The 21,680-nt window shown below is 36.1% G+C and overlaps 1 protein-coding gene across 1 annotated transcript; it reads left to right on the top strand.

Annotated features, from left to right (window-relative positions):
• Nucleotides 1-1,434: 1,434 nt before the first annotated feature.
• On the top strand, nt 1,435-20,507 carry WDR37 (WD repeat domain 37; the record flags this gene model as incomplete). Its single annotated transcript, XM_010010318.1, is given in 10 exon segments — nt 1,435-1,572; nt 5,463-5,559; nt 8,036-8,131; nt 8,300-8,364; nt 13,269-13,404; nt 14,781-14,852; nt 16,952-16,996; nt 17,810-17,886; nt 19,207-19,444; nt 20,317-20,507. Coding segments are annotated over 10 exon segments (1,155 nt in total), but the record flags the coding sequence as incomplete, so codon positions are not given.
• Nucleotides 20,508-21,680: the final 1,173 nt, after the last annotated feature.

The raw sequence follows: 21,680 nt of genomic DNA, 5'->3' as shown, positions 1-21,680 counted from the left end.
ATTTGTAAATCTTCATAATTTTCATGACATAAAAAACCCAAAGAAAATGTAAAGGTGTTTTTATTCATGGTGCATACTTTGCTTCTAGTAAGATATGCTTTTCCTTGGCTTTATGATGTGTTAAAAAGCTGAAAATACTGTGTCAAACCCACTGAACTGGTTAATGCCTAGTCTTTTTAATAGTGATGGTGCTCATTCCTAGCTTGAGATCCAGTGTGTTGGCGGATCTTAAATTGGAAGTGGCCCTGGGTTTGGTTTAAATTTTCTCTGATCAGCTTATTTAAAAGGAAGCTCAGTTGCCTTGATAGCTTTGCCAACTCTGCTCTCCTATTTCTCTGCAGACTTATTGCAGCTCTTTTGAGTTGTAAATGTTGTTTCAGAAATCATTGATGCTGGAGAATGAATTTTTATTTTTAAATTTTATTTGTTCTCAATGTTCCTGATTGGAAAATGCAGTCATCAATCCTAAACCATTTGAAATGTTTAACAACTGGTACCCCATGAAATTAAAAATAATTACTTTTGAATATCAGGGTTAAATAAATTAAAAAATAAAATCCAGTAATTAAATGTTTGTTTAAAAAAAAGTAAACCAAATTTTGACATTATAGAATGTATTCTCCACGTTTATATAAGAAATCAAAAAATCATTTGATTTTTCTTAAACAGAGGAAAGCAGTAGATCATGCATGGTAATATTAGTTGGTGATACTGTCAGGTGTTTCTAGGGCTAATAAAATGCATATTTGGCTTTGACAAGCTGATAAAATTTAACAACAGCCTGGTAAGTCAGGTGCACTTTCACTGTTCTCTTAAGTTCATGGGCACTTTTACTATCAAGAAAGTGAAACCGTGAGCTGTCAAAAATGGTGGAAAGTGGTTTTCAGAACTCCTCCATTAAAATTATTTTCTGCTTATGTGTAAACAGGCGCATCTACTACACATTGTATACTAACACTTAATGTTGCATAATACATTTGTAACCTGACAGTGTCCCTAAATTATCATGTCTCTTTGCTTTCATTTTCCAGCTGGGTTTTAATTTTGCATGCATTTCAGTGAACTATAGTATGCCTATTAGTTGTTTCCTGGAAGCATTTTTGGGCTGCCTCTGCTAGTGTTCTCCAAAATGAGCAAGGCCATGGAATTTGTTTTCCTTTTGTGGAGGTTTGTTAGCTAATGAATAAAAAATGCCAAAGTTATTCCACTTTATGTATATGCATATGTGGTTTTGATCTTAATGGTGTTTGAAGAATAGGTGTAAGTAAAGAGGGATTCTTTTTAATGGCATCCCAAACAACTCTAAAATTTAGAGCTAAGTATTTGAGAAAAATAAATCTTAAACTCTGGTTAGTTTGGCAAGACAATTTGTAATGTGTAACGCTTGTCCTTAGTTTATCATAGGAGCCTCTGTGAAGCTGTTTTTTTGAAGTAATGCCAATAGAAAGTGGAAGTTGTGCATCTGCTCGCCAAGCAAAGCAGAAACGTAAATCACACAGTCTTTCAATCCGAAGAACCAACAGTTCCGAGCAAGAACGAGCAGGACTGCAAAGAGACATGTTGGAAGGGCAGGTAAGATAATACACTGCTTCTTGGGTAACTGCCATAACTTTTTTATGAGGAGTGTTTTCTGTGTGAAGAAATGAAATAGACTTAAGTAATGAAATACGTCCAGTAAAGCTGCAGGAACAGCAGGCTTTCTTGCTTATAAGTGCTGACTGTCTCTGGAGGCTATCGATGTGGACACTGGCAATGTTTCAGGTTGTATTCAGACCTGTGGAGCTTTTTATCAGCCTTTGTGTATTTTTACATGTGTGATAAACCCATGAAGAAATGCGAAGAAACAGCCCATTTGTTCTACTGCTCATCCCTCCCCCACCACCTTAAAGTTGAAGATTGATTCTTGATTTTGTAAGCTTGAATTTGGAATAGTAGTAACCCAAGAATAAGAATAAACCAAAATATTTGTTATTACGACTCGGAAAGGGAAGGTATTAGTTGGGAGCACTGTTCTGCATTCCTTTCCATAAAGTAAACAAATACTGCCTGTGTGACAAAGGCATGAACTACTGTAGATGTTTGTTTGTGGGGGTTTTGTGTGTGTTTTTTGGGGGGTGGGTGGTTTTGTTTTTTTTTTTTTTTTTTGAATATGGCTCAAAGGTGTGATCTTCTGTGTATTAAACTTAAGGGAAAAAAACAACTACCACAAATGTTGGTAGTTTTCATAATCATGTCAGTCTCTACTGGATGCTGTCTGGAAGCACCTGGAGTGTTTCACCTAACAATGTTGAGATTAACTGTGGGTAAGGCTCCTGTGAGAAGTGTTTGAAGTAGTGCTGCCAGAGATAAGCAGTGTGAAAACTATTTATTGTTAAATCTACTACAACTAATTAACTACACAATGTTAATGTGGGCCTGGCAAAGGTGATGCAAAACTTGATTTTCATCAGAGAGGTGGTTTGAAATATCAACAGGGTTTGGCAAGGAGAAACCTCACTTTCTAGACTGCAGGTGCTCTGAAGGGAAAACCTTGTGTTTTTTCAGTGTTGTGACCTATTTTTATTTTTATTTTAAATTGAACCTGTTGCTCAATAGATTACAGTGTTAGCTTTCTGGGAATTAACAGAGCCCACGTTGTTGTTTCTAGTCATCTAGAAGCTGGAGAATGTAAGGACTCGGCTAGAAAACTCTATGCATTTGGACTGTTACAGCCTTACTTCAGGAAAGGAGTGGAATGGCAGCTGAGAGGTTAAGACATGCTGTCACTTCTTGTAGTAAACCAAAATTTTATGCTGTTTTTGTATTTCTTAACAAACTCCAAGTGTCTTATATCGTAATATGTAAATGTTTTAAGTGTTTTGTGTATCATCTTATTTAATTTTGTTGACCTTTAACCTTGCCAGTGGCAGATTCTAACAAGTAGAGAGTATTAATGCCCTTTCACAGTGGAGCTGTAAACCACATCTAGATAAGTACTTCTGCAGATAAAAAGATAACATTATTACATGGTATTTTAATAAGCTAATTTAAATAATGCCAACTTTAAAGAGAGTAAAGGAAGTGGATGTGTTTTACTCTGCTGGTTACTTTAGGGCAGGTTCAGATTTGCTTATGCTTTCAGGTTCTGAGAAGTGGATTGAAAACTTTGCTAACATTGCCTTTTCTGGTTTTGAAAGTTGTAGGATAATTTAGTTTCTTTCATAATCTTGCTGTATGAAATTATTGGGTAACTGAATTGAAAAGAGTTCTAACTTCAGTGTTTTTTGTATAGTATTCTTGTTTAATCTCTTGTTTTAAGTTTGTTTTAATCGGGATCTGTTTCACGTTCTGGTTGACTGTAAATGTATGAACAGAAGTACTGTTTCAAGGAAGAGGTAGATGAAGTTGCAGAAGGGAATATCCTAGGGGGGGCATAAGGAGCATAGTACCATTATTTTAACACAGTGCCACATCTTAAAGTAGTTGTGAAACTGGTGTAAAACTGAATTATGAACAAATCTATGTCATGGCTATTAGTGGTTTCTCTTGCTCTGCTCTTTAAAATTGATGTTCAGAAATAACTTACAAAATCGGGATCATGATAAACTTTTCTAACTGTTTCTGAAGACAGCCATGTCGACTGTATGAACCAAAATGTGAGATTAATTTCTGGTTTCTTAGAGGCTGACTTGATTGAAGGCGCATGCTGCCCTCTGATGGACAGTATGCACACGCTTCCTCATTCTATAGGAATTTCTTTTGATTTGGGTTTGCTGAAACACTTAAGAACAAAACAAGCTATAATCAGCACTGAACTTGCTGATTGAATAATGAAGTTCACTCGAATTTGGGTACTGTCCTGTGCTAACATTTGTACTCCCATTCTAATAATGCTTCTTTTGTACTTCTAGACCTATAGTAGTGGTTTGTGCTGTGGCAGAAGCTGACTCAATTTTCTTTTTTTGCTCATAGTGATGATTTCAAGATTTTAAGATTACAAACTTTCTCTTTGTTTAGAAAAAATATATGTTGCTGATAGGCACATTCCTTGTATCTCTGACAAATGAACATCGATATATTGGTAATATGGTCTACATGCTACTATATGAATTTCACTTTGAAATTTGATAACTTGTTTCCTTGCATAGCTATTTCTCAGGTCTTGAATACAGCTGCGTTAGTTACAGGTTTTTCTAGTAATAAGATGCTGTGTTACTGAATTGTGAGGTGGTGGGCTAGATGTGCTACAAAGGAGTAATTCAACTTTTTCATTATTAGGGTAAGGCTCAGTTAAGTGGAAGCTTCTTATATAAAAAGTTTACAGCAGCCTACCTAGGTAAATCATAAATGCAGTAAATCAACTTACACACTGTGGTCCACCAGCAACTGAAGAATAGAACAGATTTAGGAGAACTTACGTGGTGAGCAAGGATGGTTCATTCTTTGATCCGTACTTGTAGTTGATTAATTTGAGTTATTATACTAATGACAATATTTTCTTCTTTCTAATTTACCATCTTTTAGTAACATATTGTGCTTTAAATTTTAAGATATTTGTTAGTACTAGGTTCTCAGTATATTGCAGTCAGTTGTTTTCTGCTTTATTAACTGTCTGCTTAACAATGATAACAGAATCATTGATATAATGACAATCGTGATTCCCAGCAGAAATTGGTAGTTACTTGTTTAGGATATGACATGCATTTGTTAAGGGAAAATATGGTGATGATCTCTGTTTTATAGGCAGATGAATAAAAAGTAAATAATTTGCCAACAGAAACTTGTGGTCAGGCTGTGCATTGAGCTCAGATCATGTAAATCCTGTGTTAGTGGCTTTATTACATACTTGGTTTTGTGCCTCGGAATTGCTGTGTTGATTATGTTGAAGGAAGAAAACAGCCCTCCTCTGTGAATTTGCTTCAGAATACTCTGTGAGGAGGAGCTGCTTCAGTAATATCAAGCAGGGAAGGATTAGAAATTGCAATTTTCTTTATGGTTAGTGACAAAAGTAGGTAGAAGTTAAAAATATGTTTAAAAGGTTCGTTTGTCCTAAGTTCTGGTAATAAGGTGCTTTGTGATGACAACTTCCTAACCTAATGCATATTCAACTTGTGCATTACTTTGTCAGCTGAAGGTATTCTTTCCTCTTGAACTGGAAGCACCTTGACATTATATTGTAATTTTTTCCACCTTTTTTTTTAATGAGTTGTACACGTATCTTGCTTTAATAACTTTTCACTAATTAAAGTAAAAAAGCCATTCAGGAGATTCGAATTCTGTCCAGTGAAAGAGAAGGAGTATGTCAAATGAATAATCTTATGATGCACAGAGCTTTTTGTTTTCTGTTCTGTACTAGTAGTAGCTTTGATTTCCCTCCTTGGTGTGGGAGTTGGAGAGAACTGTTAAAACCAGTTTCAGATCGAAGGGTAAGTACATAAAATATATGTAAAGAAAAATATAAACCCCAGTATTTTGCCTCCTAGGATTCGAAACTACCATCTTCTATCCGGAATACACTCCTTGAACTTTTTGGACAAATAGAGCGGGAGTTTGAAAACCTGTATATTGAAAATTTGGAATGTGAGTATTTTTTTTCCAGCAACTTAAGAATTGTTTGAATTTAGCATATAGTAGTGCTGAGATACTTACCTTGGATACTGTAGTGTAATTCGTGTAGCTTTTCTGTGAGGAGTTTAAGAACTATTTTGAACTTGTAGCCAAAGACAGAGTTTATACTTTTTCAGAAGCCATCACTTTCTTAGCTGTTTGATACAAGAAGTGAGAACTAATGTCTGTCATCCTCCTTGACTCTTAGGCAAAGAAAGTGAAAGTCTCCTTGTCATTGTAGGCTCTGGCATATACCATGTTAATCTGTCAGGAACTCTGTTCAACCATTGAAGGCTGTGGCTTTGTTGTGTATTTACAAGCTTCATTTTAATGATGGAATATTATTAAATAAAATAGGAAAAGTGTCTTGAAGTGTAAAATGTGGTGGTTTTGGATCATACTTCTTAGTAAATTGCATAACCAGCACCTCAGTGGTTCATGAACGTTGAAGTGAAGCACTCAGATAAACATTCCAGGTATTATCTGCAAAAAATATTATTTGTTTAATGACAGTGCAGTTGTATGGTAATGTCATCCAAGGTGATGTCAGAGGATCCAAAGTAAGTAACACAGGCAGTCATATGGTAAAGCCTCTGCTCAGTTGTCCTTGCTGGATTTTGGAAGCTGTGTTGCATGGCTTGGCTTCTGCATTGTGGAAACTGTCTGATTTGGCTCCAAGTCAATTTTTTTTCCACACCTAATCTCTTCCCACAGTTAAACCAAACACTCATGTTAAAAAAATGCTCTTGCAGGCTTTTTGAAAATGTGCTGATTTCTTATTCTCTGAAAACCTGAGATTGTGTTGGTTAAACGCTACATCAGCACTACCTATTTTTTTGTGACAATTTGAACCACTGTGTTCTCAGCCTCCTGTTGAGAAGTTGGCTGGTAGCAAGCTTCCCTCTCCAACCTTCAGAAATGTTTGTCAGAAAACAAGTGGTGAATTTGTCTGTACCTTCCATTCCATTTCTGTTTCTTCATGTTCTTTCACTTCTCAGTTCAAGTTCACTCCTGGCCTTTGTGATCTCTTTTCCACTCCCCTGACAGTTTGTAAATTTTTCTCTTCTGATGCTCAGTCTGTTATTTTTTGTTCTTGGTCTAACTCCTACACTAGTGTTGTGGGTACCATATGTAAAGAATCTAAGGTTTTTCTCTCCCTGGCTTTTCCTGTACTCCTTTTCCTTTATATGAACTGATTCTAGTTTCTTCCGTTTCTTATCCCTTCTGGGCATCAGCCCTACTCTTTTCAGGCAACTTGTGTATCTGCCAGGCTTGCTTGTTTCAGTCATCTATTGCTACAAGCCTGTCTCTTTGTTTAGTTATTTTCATATAGTTTGTGTTTTATAAAAGTTTAGGTTTATGTGACTTGGGAGACAGCAAAAGAATCTTGCTTTGCTCATTTCAAGCACTTGGATGTGGTATGGAAGTGTAAACTGTCTTTTCTGGTGCTCGGAGCTGAGACTTCAGTGTATTTGTCAGAAGTGGCAGGAATCATACTCTTGATGTGTCACATTCTCCCACATTTCAAAGCCTTGGAGTGAATGAGTTCTTTAAAAAAGCCCTAAGAATTTGTGGAAAGACAGGCCTAGACTTGTGCTCAAGAACGGCCCCAAACTGCTTGGTTAAAGCCTCTCAATAAGAATTCACCTGAGAAGAACACTTAAAAGAGTATCAGCCCAGATTTTGAGAAGAAACTAAGCCACTGAAAATGTTCTTTATAAAATGAAGTTGAGCAATCTTAAACCAGCCCAAGCACTGGCAATGTTTTATAAGTACTTGATTTGTTTTAGCTATGCCATCACTCTGTCTCGTGTTGAAATGGCACTCATGAGAGTTACAAATAATTGATAGAAAAGTGTGTTCTTGTTACAAATATATGCCTTGTCTGATGTGCAATGAAAGTATTTTGATTGTATTTACTGTTTCTAAAACAGTTGAATGTATAATGCATATGTCATTCTACATGTTTTGAATGTATTTCGAAGTATTAAAAATACACGCTTACTGCACTACCTTTCTTATTGAAACTCTTAATAGTAGATAGGCATTCAGGGGAGGAAGCTATTTTGTGATTAATAAAATCTTTGTAAATGACATACTAATTCTGCGGCTAAAGTATTTATGATGCTGCAAGTTGGATTTAATTCAATGCAAATGTGCTATGTATTTCATAGAAGCAGTTTTGTTAATCCTTAGCCACACTTATTAGTAATTAAAAACTGCCAATACTTTCCTTGGAATCTGGGTCAAGGTTAATGTTTGGAAAATTCAGCATGAGTCTTGGTTTATATCTTGGCTAGACCTGCTTTTATAAAATCACAGTTGTTCTCTTTTGCTGTCCTTAGCATAAAATAGATTACTTACTAACTGTAACAATTATCAAATAGTGTTAATGATGTTGCTGTTGACACTCAATTTTTGGGATTAATACGAATTTTGGTTTTGTTAGTACGCAGAGAGATTGATACACTGAATGAGCGTTTAGCAGCTGAAGGACAGACAATTGATGGAGCTGAACTGAGCAAAGGACAACTGAAAGCAAAAGGTAAGAGAACCACAAAGAATCCTAAGCCAGTATTTTCGAATTAATTTTATTTATACTTTGATGGCCAAAACTTAGAATTTTATTGAAGGGAATTAATACCATTTACTTACACAAAAAAGCTAATGCTATATTTGAAATATCTTCTTTTGAATTTATTTGTCTCAACAGCCAGTCATAGTACCAGTCAGCTTTCTCAGAAATTAAAGACAACTTACAAAGCATCTACTAGCAAGGTATGAGACAAATTAAATCTCTACTCATCAGTGTGTACTCATGAGACTAACATAGCTGTCTTTAAATTGTAAATTGTACTTTCTTTAAGCTGAGTAGTGCTGTTCTTGGAGTAAATCTGCCGCTTGAGGAACAGTATGTTTGTCTTGGATTCATCAATTACCCATTACTTCAACCACAGCATATGACATTTTACACTAATTGCTCACCTGTTTTTAAGAATGAGTGTTGGAGGGGAGAGAGTGTGCACATGTGTGTATGTGGGATTGCTTTTTTATTTTTAAGAGAATTAAAAAAATCAGTTTCAAGAGGGAAATAACTTAGTAGGTAGCAAATTTCTGAATAAGCATTGGGTATTGCAGTTGAAATGGGCATTTAAGCAGGCATCTGTATGTGTACTGTTACAGGTTGTGGGTTGTTGTGTTTGGTTTTTTACTTATTTTTTAGCTGCGATTCTAAAATGGTTTGTTTCTTTTATGCTGCAAGCCTTGCAAGTTAGTTAGCTAGTTATCTTTTTTTTGCTTGGTCTCTGAGCACAGCAAACCATTCTGATGTTTTTTGTTTTGCTCATCTGCTTCTGTCAGGTATGTTTTCCCTTTCTAATTTCCCCTTTTTCAATTTTCAGAGCGTTAACCTGCTGCTCTTTTTACTCTACCTCAGGGTCACTTCATGATACATTAATAAGGGTAAATGAAATGTGAGAAAAGCACAACAGGATCTGGCATGTGAATCAACTGTGTAGGAAGCTCTGTGGTGACTGGTATTGCAGGCTAATGTGTGGTTATGTAATGACTGAACGAGGCTTGGAAATACCATCTGTTAAGTAGTCTGAAAGTTTGAGAGTAAGAGTAAAGATTAGTATGGTGAAACAGATTTAAGTTACTGTGTTTTGTGATTCTATGATTTGATCTCCTTTTTGTTTTATTGTTTTTAAAACTTTCTTTTTTATTCTTGCCAATTTGATTCATTGAGGTGCCTCTCTTGCCTAAGAGTTTATGACTTACAGCTTCTTTAATGAGGCCGCTTGAACAGGGACAACATGGTATTAATAGGGACATAAAATATTAGTACGCCTACTATGTAGTTATGAACTAGTATTTTCTCTAGTGTAGTATTTGAGGTTTTTTAATTGTTGTTGTTTATTTTTTTTTTTTTTGATGGTGTGGTGTTTGGTTTTTTGGTTTGTTTTTGTTTTTTTTTTGGTTGGTTGTTTATTTTGGTTTGGTGGGGTGTTTTTTTTTTTTTTTTTTTTTTTTTTTTTTTTTTTTTTTTTTTTTTTTTTGTTGGTTTTTTTTTTATTTTTTTTTTTTTTTTTTTTTTTGTTTTTTTTTTTTTTTTTTTTTTTTTTTGGTTGTTTTTTTTTTTTGTGGTGGGGGTTTTTTTTTTTTTTTTTTTTTTTTTTTTTTTTTTTTTTTTTGTTTAGGTTGGTATTAAATTATTTTCTTCTTTTACTTGCTGGCATATTCTTTCCCAGGCAAGGCAGTGGACCTTGCAACTTAATGGGAAAGTATGGGGTGGAGACTTCTGGGTAACTGCTGTGCTTCCCAGTGTTCTGCAGGCATGCACAGGAGGTAGTCATGAGTAGTGGGACATGATGTATTGTATCAATCAGTAACCAACAGACATTTGAATGTGCTGATATATTTCTTTCCACAACTCTGAATCAAGAGAGCTGAGGGAAGTGATGAATTTGAAAGGATCTCTGTCCAGTGTCTTCTTTGAAACCTTTCTGCACTTCATGGGAGTGGCTTTATTTTGACTGCTTCTTCCTTCCCACACAGAAATGTCAAAGCTGTAACCTTTTGTCTCTTGATCCACAAAGAGATTCTAGGCAAAAGTCAGAAAAGTCTATAACTAAGTTTCTAACAAATCATGATCTTTCTATCTGTATCCTGATTGGATGCACTGAAGAGTTCCATGATATCCTATTTGGGAAAATGACATTTGAAGAGTTTTAAGGGTTTAACAGCTTTGAAATTCTTGTGCCTGTATTTTTTATGAGCATTGAATGAACAATGCTGTTCATCAGAAGTGGGTTTTGTTCCAAACTCAGTGGGGTAGTGGATCACAACTTCTCTTTTCAGCCCATCCTTATATACTCTTACTCTGTGTCTAATTTAAAACTTGTCAGAAGTCCCTTTTTAAAATACTGACTTTTTTTCCCTTTGGGATATGAAAAGAGAGTTAAGTTCTACAAACAAATTGTATTGTGTAATTGCACATAATTACATTTTTCTGATTGCCAACATACAGAATCATAGAATAGTTAGGGTTGGAAAGGACCTTAAGGTCATCTAGTTCCAACCCCCCTGCCATGAGAATTTAGGTTTGTTCTGAAAAGAGCTTTCAATATTTGCTTGTTCTAATTAGAAAAGGTGATTCTTGATATTGGTAATATTGGTAAAATGTGCTAAGACTAAAGCAATCTGTTAATTTTCTTGGAGAAAATGCTGAGGTAAACGTGCTTAATTCGAGGCCTTCATAGAAAATTCCTGTACCTGGATACTTTTCATTCCTTAGCTGAATTAGGAGTCTGAATATTAAGTAGGCAAAAATCATCTCAGAAAACGATGCTTTTAGCAGCAGGGGTTATATATCAGTGTTCAAATACTGAAGAGACAGAGTAGATCAAGTGCTTGGTACTCTAAAAATAAGATTCTGTATACATTAATGGACAAGATTCTGTAATTTAGCTGTAGTTGTTCGTAGATGCAGACATTTGCAGTACAGAGGGCTCTTTTTATCAAGTTGCATGTTATATTTCCTTTTCTGTCATGGAAAATTGTTTATATATGGTTAAGGAATCGGGAAGTAATCCAGGCGCTCTCTAGTTTATCCAGTTATTGGTATTTGAAGTGAGGAACAGAAAAAAAAAAAAGCAAGAGGAAAAAAATACCCCAACAAACCAGTAGGAAAAGTGTGCATTAAATAAATATCTGTAATGGGATATTTAGGGTTAAATAGCGTTCTTGAACTTTTAACTTCTGTGTGTTCATTCAAGACTGCTTCTACTCCAGAAAGAGTTTTACAGCCTTCCCATTAAATGATCAGTTAAAGCATTGCCCAGCAGTTTTAGAAAATCTGTGCTTGTTGATGAGTAGGAGATAGTTTCTCCTAAAAGACTTTTGTATGAGGGTTTGACTCAGCATTAGAAAGACAGAACACAAGCATAGTTTGAGTGTGGGGTTGAGAGTTGAAAAACTTCAACTTTGGAATTTGAGCTGAGCGCTGTATTAAGTCCTTAACTGTTTACTTAATTCTGCTGTTCCACTTCTTATACGTAACTCCATTGAGTTTAAGGACTGTATTCAATGTGAAAGTTGCATCTGTAGGATTGTACTCAAAGCTTATGAAACTGCAGTATGGCTGACCTAACAACTTTTTCCGTTAACCCATTTTTTCAATGCATCCTTAATGATTGGTGCTTCTGCTGCTATGAAACCAAAATGCATATTAGCTGTTAATTTGGAATTCAGATAGGGCATTATAATTTCAACACTGGAAAGTTGACATGCTCAGGATTTGGAATGCTTTTGCAGATATTCTTGAACTTCTAGAAACCTTTTTGGAAGTAATTTGCTTTAATGGCATACTTAAAACCTTCTTTTTTGATACGAAAAACTAATGGGATTTTAACCTTAGTTTATTGTATCTGAACTGTAGATTTAATTAATTTTCTAATTCTTACTAAGCTGTAGATAAGTCTTAATATGATTTCTGTTGAAGCCTTCAATGCTTTTGACTTAACTGGCCAGATAGATACCTGCTGATAATTGCATGCAGAGGAGAACCCTGATAAATGGAAGTTGTTTTTTTGTTTTGGTTTTAACAAAGCTTTTCAGCTAGTCGTTCTCAAAGAACACTTATGAGCTTTGAGACGTGTGGGGTAAAAAATAGGATATCTTTAAAAGTGGTTTTGCCTTTTGAAGTTATCTTTCACCATTCTTGATTTCACTTGTCTCTGGAAGTGTTCCAGCAAATCAAGTTGTTTTTTTGTTTTGTCTGGTTTTGTCTGTTTGTTTTCATATTGCACTCTCCTTTATCTGAAAATGTACAATTTTTGCAAATTGGTTCCTTTCTGTAGATACTGAGTGTTTTCAGCCTTCCTGTACTATAGTGCCTTATAGTTTTACTGGTTTAGCTAGACTTTTTCTTCCTTTCATGTGGTATTACTTATGCACATACAGATTTGGATTTAATGAGTCTTCTCTGTTCTTCCCTAATAGCATTGGCTTTGAGGGAATGTGCTTATCAAATGTTTAGATGAGTTTGACATATCTTTTAAAAAAAAAAAAAGCTTTATTACACAAATAAACTGGCATCTGATGCTCTCAGGTTAATGTTTGAGTTGATTAGTTTTATGGTTTGAAGAAAAAAAGTGGTTTTAGGTGGTAATGTTTCAGGATTTTACTAGAATTATGTAGTAAGTACATTTTTTTCAAAGACATTACACTAGATAACATGGTCCATCTCTAACTTATCAGATGTACTTGTTTGGGAATAAGCAAGGAAGGTTTTGAAGGGTTTTGTGGCTTGGTGGGGGTTTTAAAATCTTTAAAATTTTATTTCAATTTTTCTTTTTTTAAAATTATAATTCTTTACCCAAATTGAATGGGAAGTGCACACTACATTTGTGTAACTCATTAGTCCAGTGAGGTTGCGTTACTGTAGTACAGACTATTTTATCTTGCATTCTGTAAAAAGGGGGGTGTTATGAAGAAAAAATAAAATGAAGAGGTATGTTTACATCCAAGCTCACTTTCCTACCATCAAATGTTTTGACGATAATGAACTGTCAGAACACTGAAGAATCATTATGAAAAGGAGTATCTTTTTGTGTTTGTGTGATAATGACGTAATCTTGGGTCATTATGGAAAAAAAATGTTGGTCTCTCTGCTATTTCAGATTGTATCCAGTTTTAAAACTACAACATCAAGGGCAATCTGTCAACTGGTAAAGGAATATATTGGCCACAGGGATGGTATTTGGGATGTCAGTGTCGCGAAAACTCAGCCAGTGGTGTTGGGAACTGCATCTGCTGGTAAAGTTTTGTGTTACTTGAATCTTTAGAAAATTCTGGTTTAGTCCCTAAGCTGTACCAAATGTAGATCAGGAGCATTCTTGAGTACTTTAACTCCACACTGAAAGAGTCAATTTAAAGAAATTCAGTAGCTGAAAAATTCTTAAATTGGAGTTTCCTTGGAGTGGTTTTAACCTTTAGAAGTTTTAGGCATCCTTGTTAATCTTTCCAAAGTATGTGCCAGTTAGCTTCCATGAAGGTCAGCTGCAGCCTGTTGGATGGTGCAGTGGGTGGGTTGGGGAGCTGCTTGCTTGGAGGGGCCTCTCACACAGAATGTTATAGGGCTGTATATAGAGATCCCCACAGACTTCTGTCATAGAATTGTTTAGCCTTTGTTTTATGTATGCCGTAGACTTAGTTGTACTTTGCATGTTCTGTATTCTTATATTCATCTGGCTCATGCCTAATGATGTAGGGGCAGCTAAAAATCTTAATTTTCAGTTCTTATTAGCTTTACTACATTCCTTTCTTTCCACTTGAGAGGGAACAGGTACTAAAAAATAAATCACTAAATCTATTAGGATCCAAAAACTGTCTAGAGGCTTGTGTGGTTTTGTAAAATTACTAGGGAAATAAACCATAACCACTGACAGTCTTTTGAAACTGGAACAGAATCTGAACACTTACTGGACATATATATTATGGACCCAAAACCTCTGCTTCATAAACTGAGCTGTTAATCATTTTGATGTGTCCACTGAGGGGCACCTTTTGTCTTTGTGTGGGACATCCAGTTTAACTTGGAAACAGCCATTCTCCAATTAAACATTAAGATTCTTCCCAGTTACAAATACTTACATTAATTAATTATTTTTGGGTGTGGCAGGATAAAGGAGGGGCATTTGGAGTGATTTCCTTTTTAAGTAAGTTTTCATAGTGCTTTGCCGTGACTTAACGCAGTGACTCCCATGCAGGAAGTAAATAGTCTGTGCATAGAACTCTTTTTTGTTTGTAGTAACTGCCTGACTTTTTTATCACTAAATGATTTCCATGTTCTTTTTGAATTTCGTGATGCACAGTTGAAACATTATAAATAAGTATATAACCAAGTTAGGAAAAATATCAAAAGTAGAATTTGCCTTTGAATAGTTACTGTGAATTAATACGATTGGGACAGGGCCTTTACTTTTTTGGGGGAATTGTGTAGTAAGTCATAATGATAGAAAGCTTGTATATTTCATATATAAGGTTGTAATAAAGAGGATTTGGTCTGTCCTACATTTGAAATCTATTTCATGTGGTATGCTCTACATTTGATGATAATTTTGTTGTATGTTTTTTCATTTCTAACTGATTAATTTGTAACAATATTTACAGATGCTTTTTAATCTTTCTAGATCACACTGCTTTACTGTGGAGCATAGAAACAGGGAAGTGCCTTGTCAAGTATGTAGGGCATGTTGGATCAGGTAAGATAAGGGCATGTTGTGAAAACTGGAAATGGTGTGTGGGAGGGGAAAATGTGTTTTAGACGACACAAATGTTTATCGCGGTTTCACTTGCAAGTTTGCCAACACCATTAACAAGTCAGTTGTGAAGTTCCGCTAATCTTCATACAGAGAATGTCTTGTAATATGATTCTTGGAGAGGTCTATCAAGACAGTTTTGTAAATGCTAAATTAATAAACAGGTCTGTGTTAAGAAATTCACAGGCATAGTTATGACATTCAGAAGTTAAATGTCGGAACTCATTGAGGTATCATGCATATGCAGAGAAAGAGAAGCTTATATAATCAGAAATTAGCTGATTTGCAGGGTCTCATATTCAGGATACAAAATACAGATGCTGGGTGAACATCTATTTGCACTTTGTTTAATATGTGATCCCATGTATGATTTTTTGCATAATATTAAAATCTTGTTTTGAAGACAGTTAACTGATAAAGGCATTTGTTTGTACTGGTATCAATATTACAGAAGCAGTGTTTTTAAACCCCTCCTTGGGTGGCGAGGTGCAGTGCAGTGAATGTTTTCAAAGCTAGTCTTCATTTTTGATGTCCAATTTTACAAGCACCTGATCAGCCCCCTTCTATTTCATACAAAATTACAGTATAGGATCTTAAAGACCAGCGGTGAAGAGGTTTGAGCATTCTGAGTGATCAGTTGAGTTGAGTGGTCACTGCATGATCCATAATGCACCCAGAAAATGAGCAACACAGTAACTGATGTGATATGTTTGGTTAAATAACTCAGCTAGCACATCATGTGAACTCTGTGGCAAAAATACAAATAGAATAAAGTTCTCCAGAAAGTAGTCAGCTACTTCAACCATGAGTTCTACTTTTCTGCTATATGAGTTCTACTTTTTCCTGCTATACGACTTCTGGCTCGTACAACTCAAAGATATGAATAGATAGATGCATAGAAACAACAGGTAACACTTCAGTTTGTTCAGGTACGTCAGGTTGTTTGGTGCATGGAGGAGGGTGCCTTTATCCTCCATAAAGTCATGTTTAAATCTCCAATCACTTGCATTTTGATCCTGATAATTTGGTATTTTGTAATTGCTGTTTGGCTAACCATGAAAATAATAAAAGCTCTAACCTGTATTTAAACAGTTGTGTGTAAACTAAGTTAATATGTATAAATTTATATAAATTCTACATACCTTATAATTTATAAAAAAATTTAAATGCATATAAATTATATTCAAAATAATGTATTTTTGATTTAGTAAAACTTGTTTATGTTTGACAGTTGATTTGAAATGGAGCGAAGGTGTTGGGTGCCAGCAGTTGGTGCACTGTTGAGTTAGTTCAGTGTGAACAGTTTGAGTATCTCTTTAGACTCATTACACCACGCTCTACTGACAACATAAACATTTTTTACTTGCATGATGGACAGAAATGATTTCCAAGTTCTTTTTTGAAGAACTGTTGAAGAGAAACTTGTCGATTTTACTTAGTAATGAAAAGTAATTAAATCTTACGCACTGAAATAAAAAGTGAATAGGGTGGTAGAATTCTTGCAGGACTGTTCTAAAACAATGTTTTGATTACATGTGGTTGCAGGACTGAAATCTGGTTTGTATTATTTGCATTAGGTTTTTAGGTGCTTGTTCTTGCAATCTTAAGTAATAATCAGAAAGTTGATGGTCATATACAGCAAGTTTCAGCATGCTAGAAATAGTTACGAATACTTCAATTCTCTTTATGGAAGTCCAAAGCACTATCTTCTGTCAGCTTACACACGATTATTTGAATGTGGCTTGTTTATCCTCTACAACATGCAGTGCTAGTACTAGATTCAGGAAATAACTTGCTAGAAAGTGTGTATTGTATAGTCAACTGTAGCTTCTTTCCTTGATACTGTTTAGGTTTATGTACTCAGAATACCATTGTGCTTTATCTCACCTAAGAGATATCTCACTGCTATACTACAAAAAATTACTTAAAATCAAAGACCTCTTGATTTTTTTCCCCTGACCCTTTTGATGCCCAAACATTGTGAAATGATTATTTTAGTATACTTGCTTAAAATTTAACTTTTTTTTTTTCTTCCCCCACAGTAAATTCCATAAAGTTTCATCCATCTGAGCAAGTGGCTCTTACAGGTATGTGAAGTTTGTTCATATGCTTTGTATGTTAATCACGATGGAAAAATATGTCATTCACTAGCATCTTTTGGGTTGTAGCCCCTCTCCCTACTGTTTTGTCAGTATCCTTGCTGACTGAATTGTTCTTGTATTTCAAGACATAAAAAATCAGAGCTAGATCTTTCCATCTGTGTTTGCCGTATCGTAATTTGTGCTTACCTGCTCCAAAACAGACACTTAGAATCATACATCAGCTGAACGTTTGCAAATCCATGAGACCTGATGGGATTCATCCCAGAGTTCTGAAGGAGCTAGTGGATGTTACGGCAGGACCCCTCTTGATCATCTACCAAAGGTCTTAGGAGTCTGGGGAGGCCTCTGCTGACTGGAAGCCAGCCAGTGGTATTACAGTTTACAAGAAGGGTGTGAGGGAGGACACAGGGAGTTACAGAGCTGTTAGTCCAACCTCAGTTTGTGGAAAAAATTATGGAGAAGATTACATTGGGTACATTGGGTTGAAAGGCATTTAAAGAATAATGCAGTCATCAGGTACAGTCAGCATGGGTTCACAAAGGGGAAGTCCTCTTTAACTAATTTGATATCCTTCTATGATAAGGTTACCCACCAAGTGGATGGAGGGAAGACGGTGGATGTAGTTTTTCTGGACTTTAGTAAGGCTTTTGATACTGTCCCTCGCAGCATCCTTTTGAACAAGTCGTCCAGCTGTAGCGTGAGTGGGTTCATACTGTGCTGGGTGAGGAACTGGCTGAAGGAAATGCTCTTATCTGTTCTCTCTCTTTTTTTATTTTAACCTCTCTTCCCCCTGTGCAGCATCTGGAGACCAGACAGCTCACATCTGGAGGTACTTAATACAGTTGCCTACACCTCAGCCAACTGCAGACTGCAATGTAAGCAATCAACTTGCTGCAACTGAACTAATTGCACAGCAATTTCACCAGATACAGGTTTTATGATAAGACTGAATGTTAGATTTACACGTAATTAAAAAATTACATGATTTCAGTATTGCAAAAGGTGAGATTTTAAGGTTTTAGGTTAACAGACAAATTTCAGCCTTTCTTTCAAAAAAGATTCCATGTTTTCAAAGACCATGGTGCAGAATAGGATACGTAGCTACAAGTAATTTACTTTTTGTTCAAGATAATAAATGTGTAAGTACGTGAACTGTCAAGTTAACATTTTTGTAATAATTCAAATCATAAATAATAATGAAATTTTTAAACTAGTTAAATTCTTGTAGCTTAACTTACTAAGGCACTTGTATTAGCTATAGTTGCTCTGAATTGAAAACTGATGGTAAAGACATGTCATTTTGGCATTTATTTAATTGTATCTTTACTGATTTCTAATTGATTCTTGCCAGCACTTACCACACTGTCTGATGTTGTCATCCCCAGGCTTTTACTTAGTCAGTACTTACTGTAGACTGTCAAATGCTTATCTGACTTAAAAGCGCCCTTACTAAATTATGAAGACAAATATGGTTTGTATAGCAGGAGCTTCTTAGCAAGCTGAGCAGCGGCAAGAGGTGGCTGGGTAGTATGAGGTAGAGTTCTGAATGCAAAACGTTTGCTTCAGTTTATTTGATTTGGTATTTCTATTTTGGAAGAGCAGTACCAATGTTATCTTTTTTATGTCCAAATGTTGTAAAAGATAAGTGTATTTATCTTGCAGAAGTGAAATAGGGTTCAGAGATCGATGCTTCATGGTTAGCAGAAGAATTTATTTTCATCCAGTTCGCATCAGCACTGTATGATGACTGTGTATTGACAAGTGGACAAATATTGATGTCATGATTTGGATTCTAATAGATAAAATTACAGCTATAAATGATTGTCTTCCAGAGATTAAAATAGTCAATGCCCTGTTAAATGCTTCTTACCCTTAACTATTGAAAGGAAAAAAAGTCCCTTGATAAATGTGCTGCAATGAAACTCAAGGATGTTACAGTAAGGGGAATATAAAAGGACTTACCAGACAGTAAAGATCAGAGCTAAACAGTTCAGAGACTGCATTTAACTCGTTCTTCCAACTAAGTTTTTGAAAGTGAGTACCTCAGTAGGCTAGATTCTATAGAATTAAGTTACCCATATTGGCATTGAGGTGATTGGGAAGCATTTACACTGTAAAATGTAACTTAGAGACATTCCTGCCCTTTTATTCTAAATTTTTTTTTAATTATTGTTTTTCCCTCTTGCATTTTATAGCAAATGTCTGGAGAGGATGAAGTTGAGTTCTCAGATAAAGATGAACCTGATGGAGATGGAGATGCTTCTAGTGATTGTCCCACTGTCAGAGCCCCGTTAACTTCACTGAAAAGCCATCAAGGAGTGGTCATAGCAGCTGACTGGCTTGTTGGGGGGAAGCAAGCTGTGACAGCATCGTGGGATAGGACAGCAAATCTGTATGATGTAGAAACTTCCGAGCTTGTCCATTCCCTTACAGGTATTTGTTCACTTACAAAAAGATAGATCAGTGGTACACTTTTATACGTGGGGTTATTTGTACATACCAAAACATTGGGAAAAGTTGTTTCTCTAGAGTACAATGTGAGTGTATACAAGACTTACACTGCTGCTCAGTCAGAGAATCATAGAATGGTTTGGGTTGGAAAGGACCTTAGATCATCTAGTTCCAACCACCCTGCCATGGGCAGGGACACCTCACCCTAGACCATGCCATCCAAGGCTCTGTCCAACCTGGCCTTGGAACACCACCAGGGATGGAGCATTTACCACTTCCTTGGGCAACCCATTCCAGTGCCTCATCACCCTCGCTGTAAAGAACTTCTTCCTTATATCTAACCTGAACTTCCCATTTAAGTTTAAACCCATTCATTATCCCTTGTCCTATTGCTACAGTCCCTGATGAAGAGTATCTCCAGCATCATTGTAGGCCCCCTTCAGATACGTTGTAATGGTTTCTAAAATTCTGAACTTGTAAATGCTCTGAGCATGAATCAGTGTTCCTTTAAGCTTGTGCTATAACTTAAGAAAGTAGTTGGTTTTAAACTAAATGTAGCCAGATTTTAGTTCTTGCACAATGCTTTTGGTGTGTTCGTGGTGTATTAAGTAGCAATAACCTGTCACTACTTAATAATAATGTGACATGAGTACTGGTTTGGCTTTTTTTCCCTTTTGCTTTTAAATACAGTTCCAAACTTTTCCAGTGATTGCAACATGAAAGTTCAGAATGATTGTTATTATTCTTTTCTGTTTGGGGAAAAAAGAGAAAATCATTAGCATTTCATTCTAAGTGTACATGGAAATGAAAATTCCTATTTTCATTACCTTACATGTTCTCATCTGCAATTGTAGGGCACGACCAAGAGCTAACACATTGTTGTACACATCCCACCCAACGTCTTGTGGTGACATCATCACGCGATACAACCTTCCGTCTGTGGGATTTCAGAGATCCTTCTATCCATTCTGTGAATGTCTTTCAGGGCCACACAGAGTAAGTGACAGTTCCTTCACGGGTTTTTACAAGTTCCAAAGTTGAAAATGTATTCTTCAGTTGCTAATCTGAACAGATTCCCATGCTGTTTCTGAGGTACTAACCATATTCCCCTGCTCTGAGACTGATTTTCACAGACTCTTAACTGTCCCATCAGCTGTAACACAGCAGTACTTAATTTCCAAAACAGCAGCCAGGGCTTTTGGTGTGATAGTGCTTATATGGTAAGTCTAGATAAAACTCCTTTCAGTTAGAGCCAGTTTAAGGAATGAGCCAGTTTAATGGAATAGACCTTGAGCAATCTCTTTTGTCCCTGTTACTCCAGCTTTTAATTGCCTTTGTATCTGTGTTTGTCTTGTATTGTCTGTTTCCATTTCGTTACCTGGATGTGTGAGGTTTTGGTATTGTCATAGACTTTTTTCACCAAATACACTCTTTAAGAGTCTCAAAACTGCCTTCATTTGTCAGTGGCTAGGGCTGTGCAGTTCCCAGTTGCTTGAGGAGATGACTGTTGTGGAAGATAGTACTTCACTGAGGAACACAGTCTACACAGAGGCAGTGGTTTGGTAATTTGCAGTCAAGACATACTTTGAAGGATTTTATTTTTGGGTCCATTATTGTGCTGCCTGTTGGCAAAATATTTTTAAGTTTTTAATCAACACTATAATAATTGTTAGAAGAGACCATTTTATCTATTGACTAGAACACACATACTCACAAGATACTTTTTGGCTTTCCTGCATGTCTATTTGAATAAGTTGACAAGCTTTTAATATTTTGATAGGTTCTTGGAATCAGTTCTGTAAATTGGATGTTACAGTCATTAGCACTGATGATTTAAAGTCCTTAACTGTAAGCTTTAACAGTCTCTTGCTAAGTACTTACTGAAGAATGGCTGGCTGGAGCTCAGAGAGCAGCTTTTTTTTCCCATGTGTATTTCACCAGATCAAATCTGAATGTGTTAATTAGATGCCAGACATCTCAATCGCGAGGCCACACGTAGTGTTTATCGTGTTGTAGCCCCCATAATTTTTTTCACCCCAGTACTCCACCTCGCAGGGGATCCAAACTATTACTGAATTCCTGCGGTGCGCGGCCCGGAGGCTCAGCACCGTTCCCTCGCCCCTTCTTTGACGCCACTGGGCTCTCTCTGTTCTCTGGAGCGACGTCCGGCTCCCCCGGGGGTGGGCGCTGCCCCGGGCAGCGCAACTGCGGCAGCCCG

The sequence above is a fragment of the Nestor notabilis genome, unplaced genomic scaffold (assembly GCF_000696875.1).
Source record: "Nestor notabilis isolate BGI_N333 unplaced genomic scaffold, ASM69687v1 scaffold9222, whole genome shotgun sequence".
NCBI lineage: Eukaryota > Metazoa > Chordata > Aves > Psittaciformes > Psittacidae > Nestor > Nestor notabilis.
Note: the sequence above shows the minus strand (reverse complement) of the source record. Positions and strands in the feature narration are given on the sequence as shown.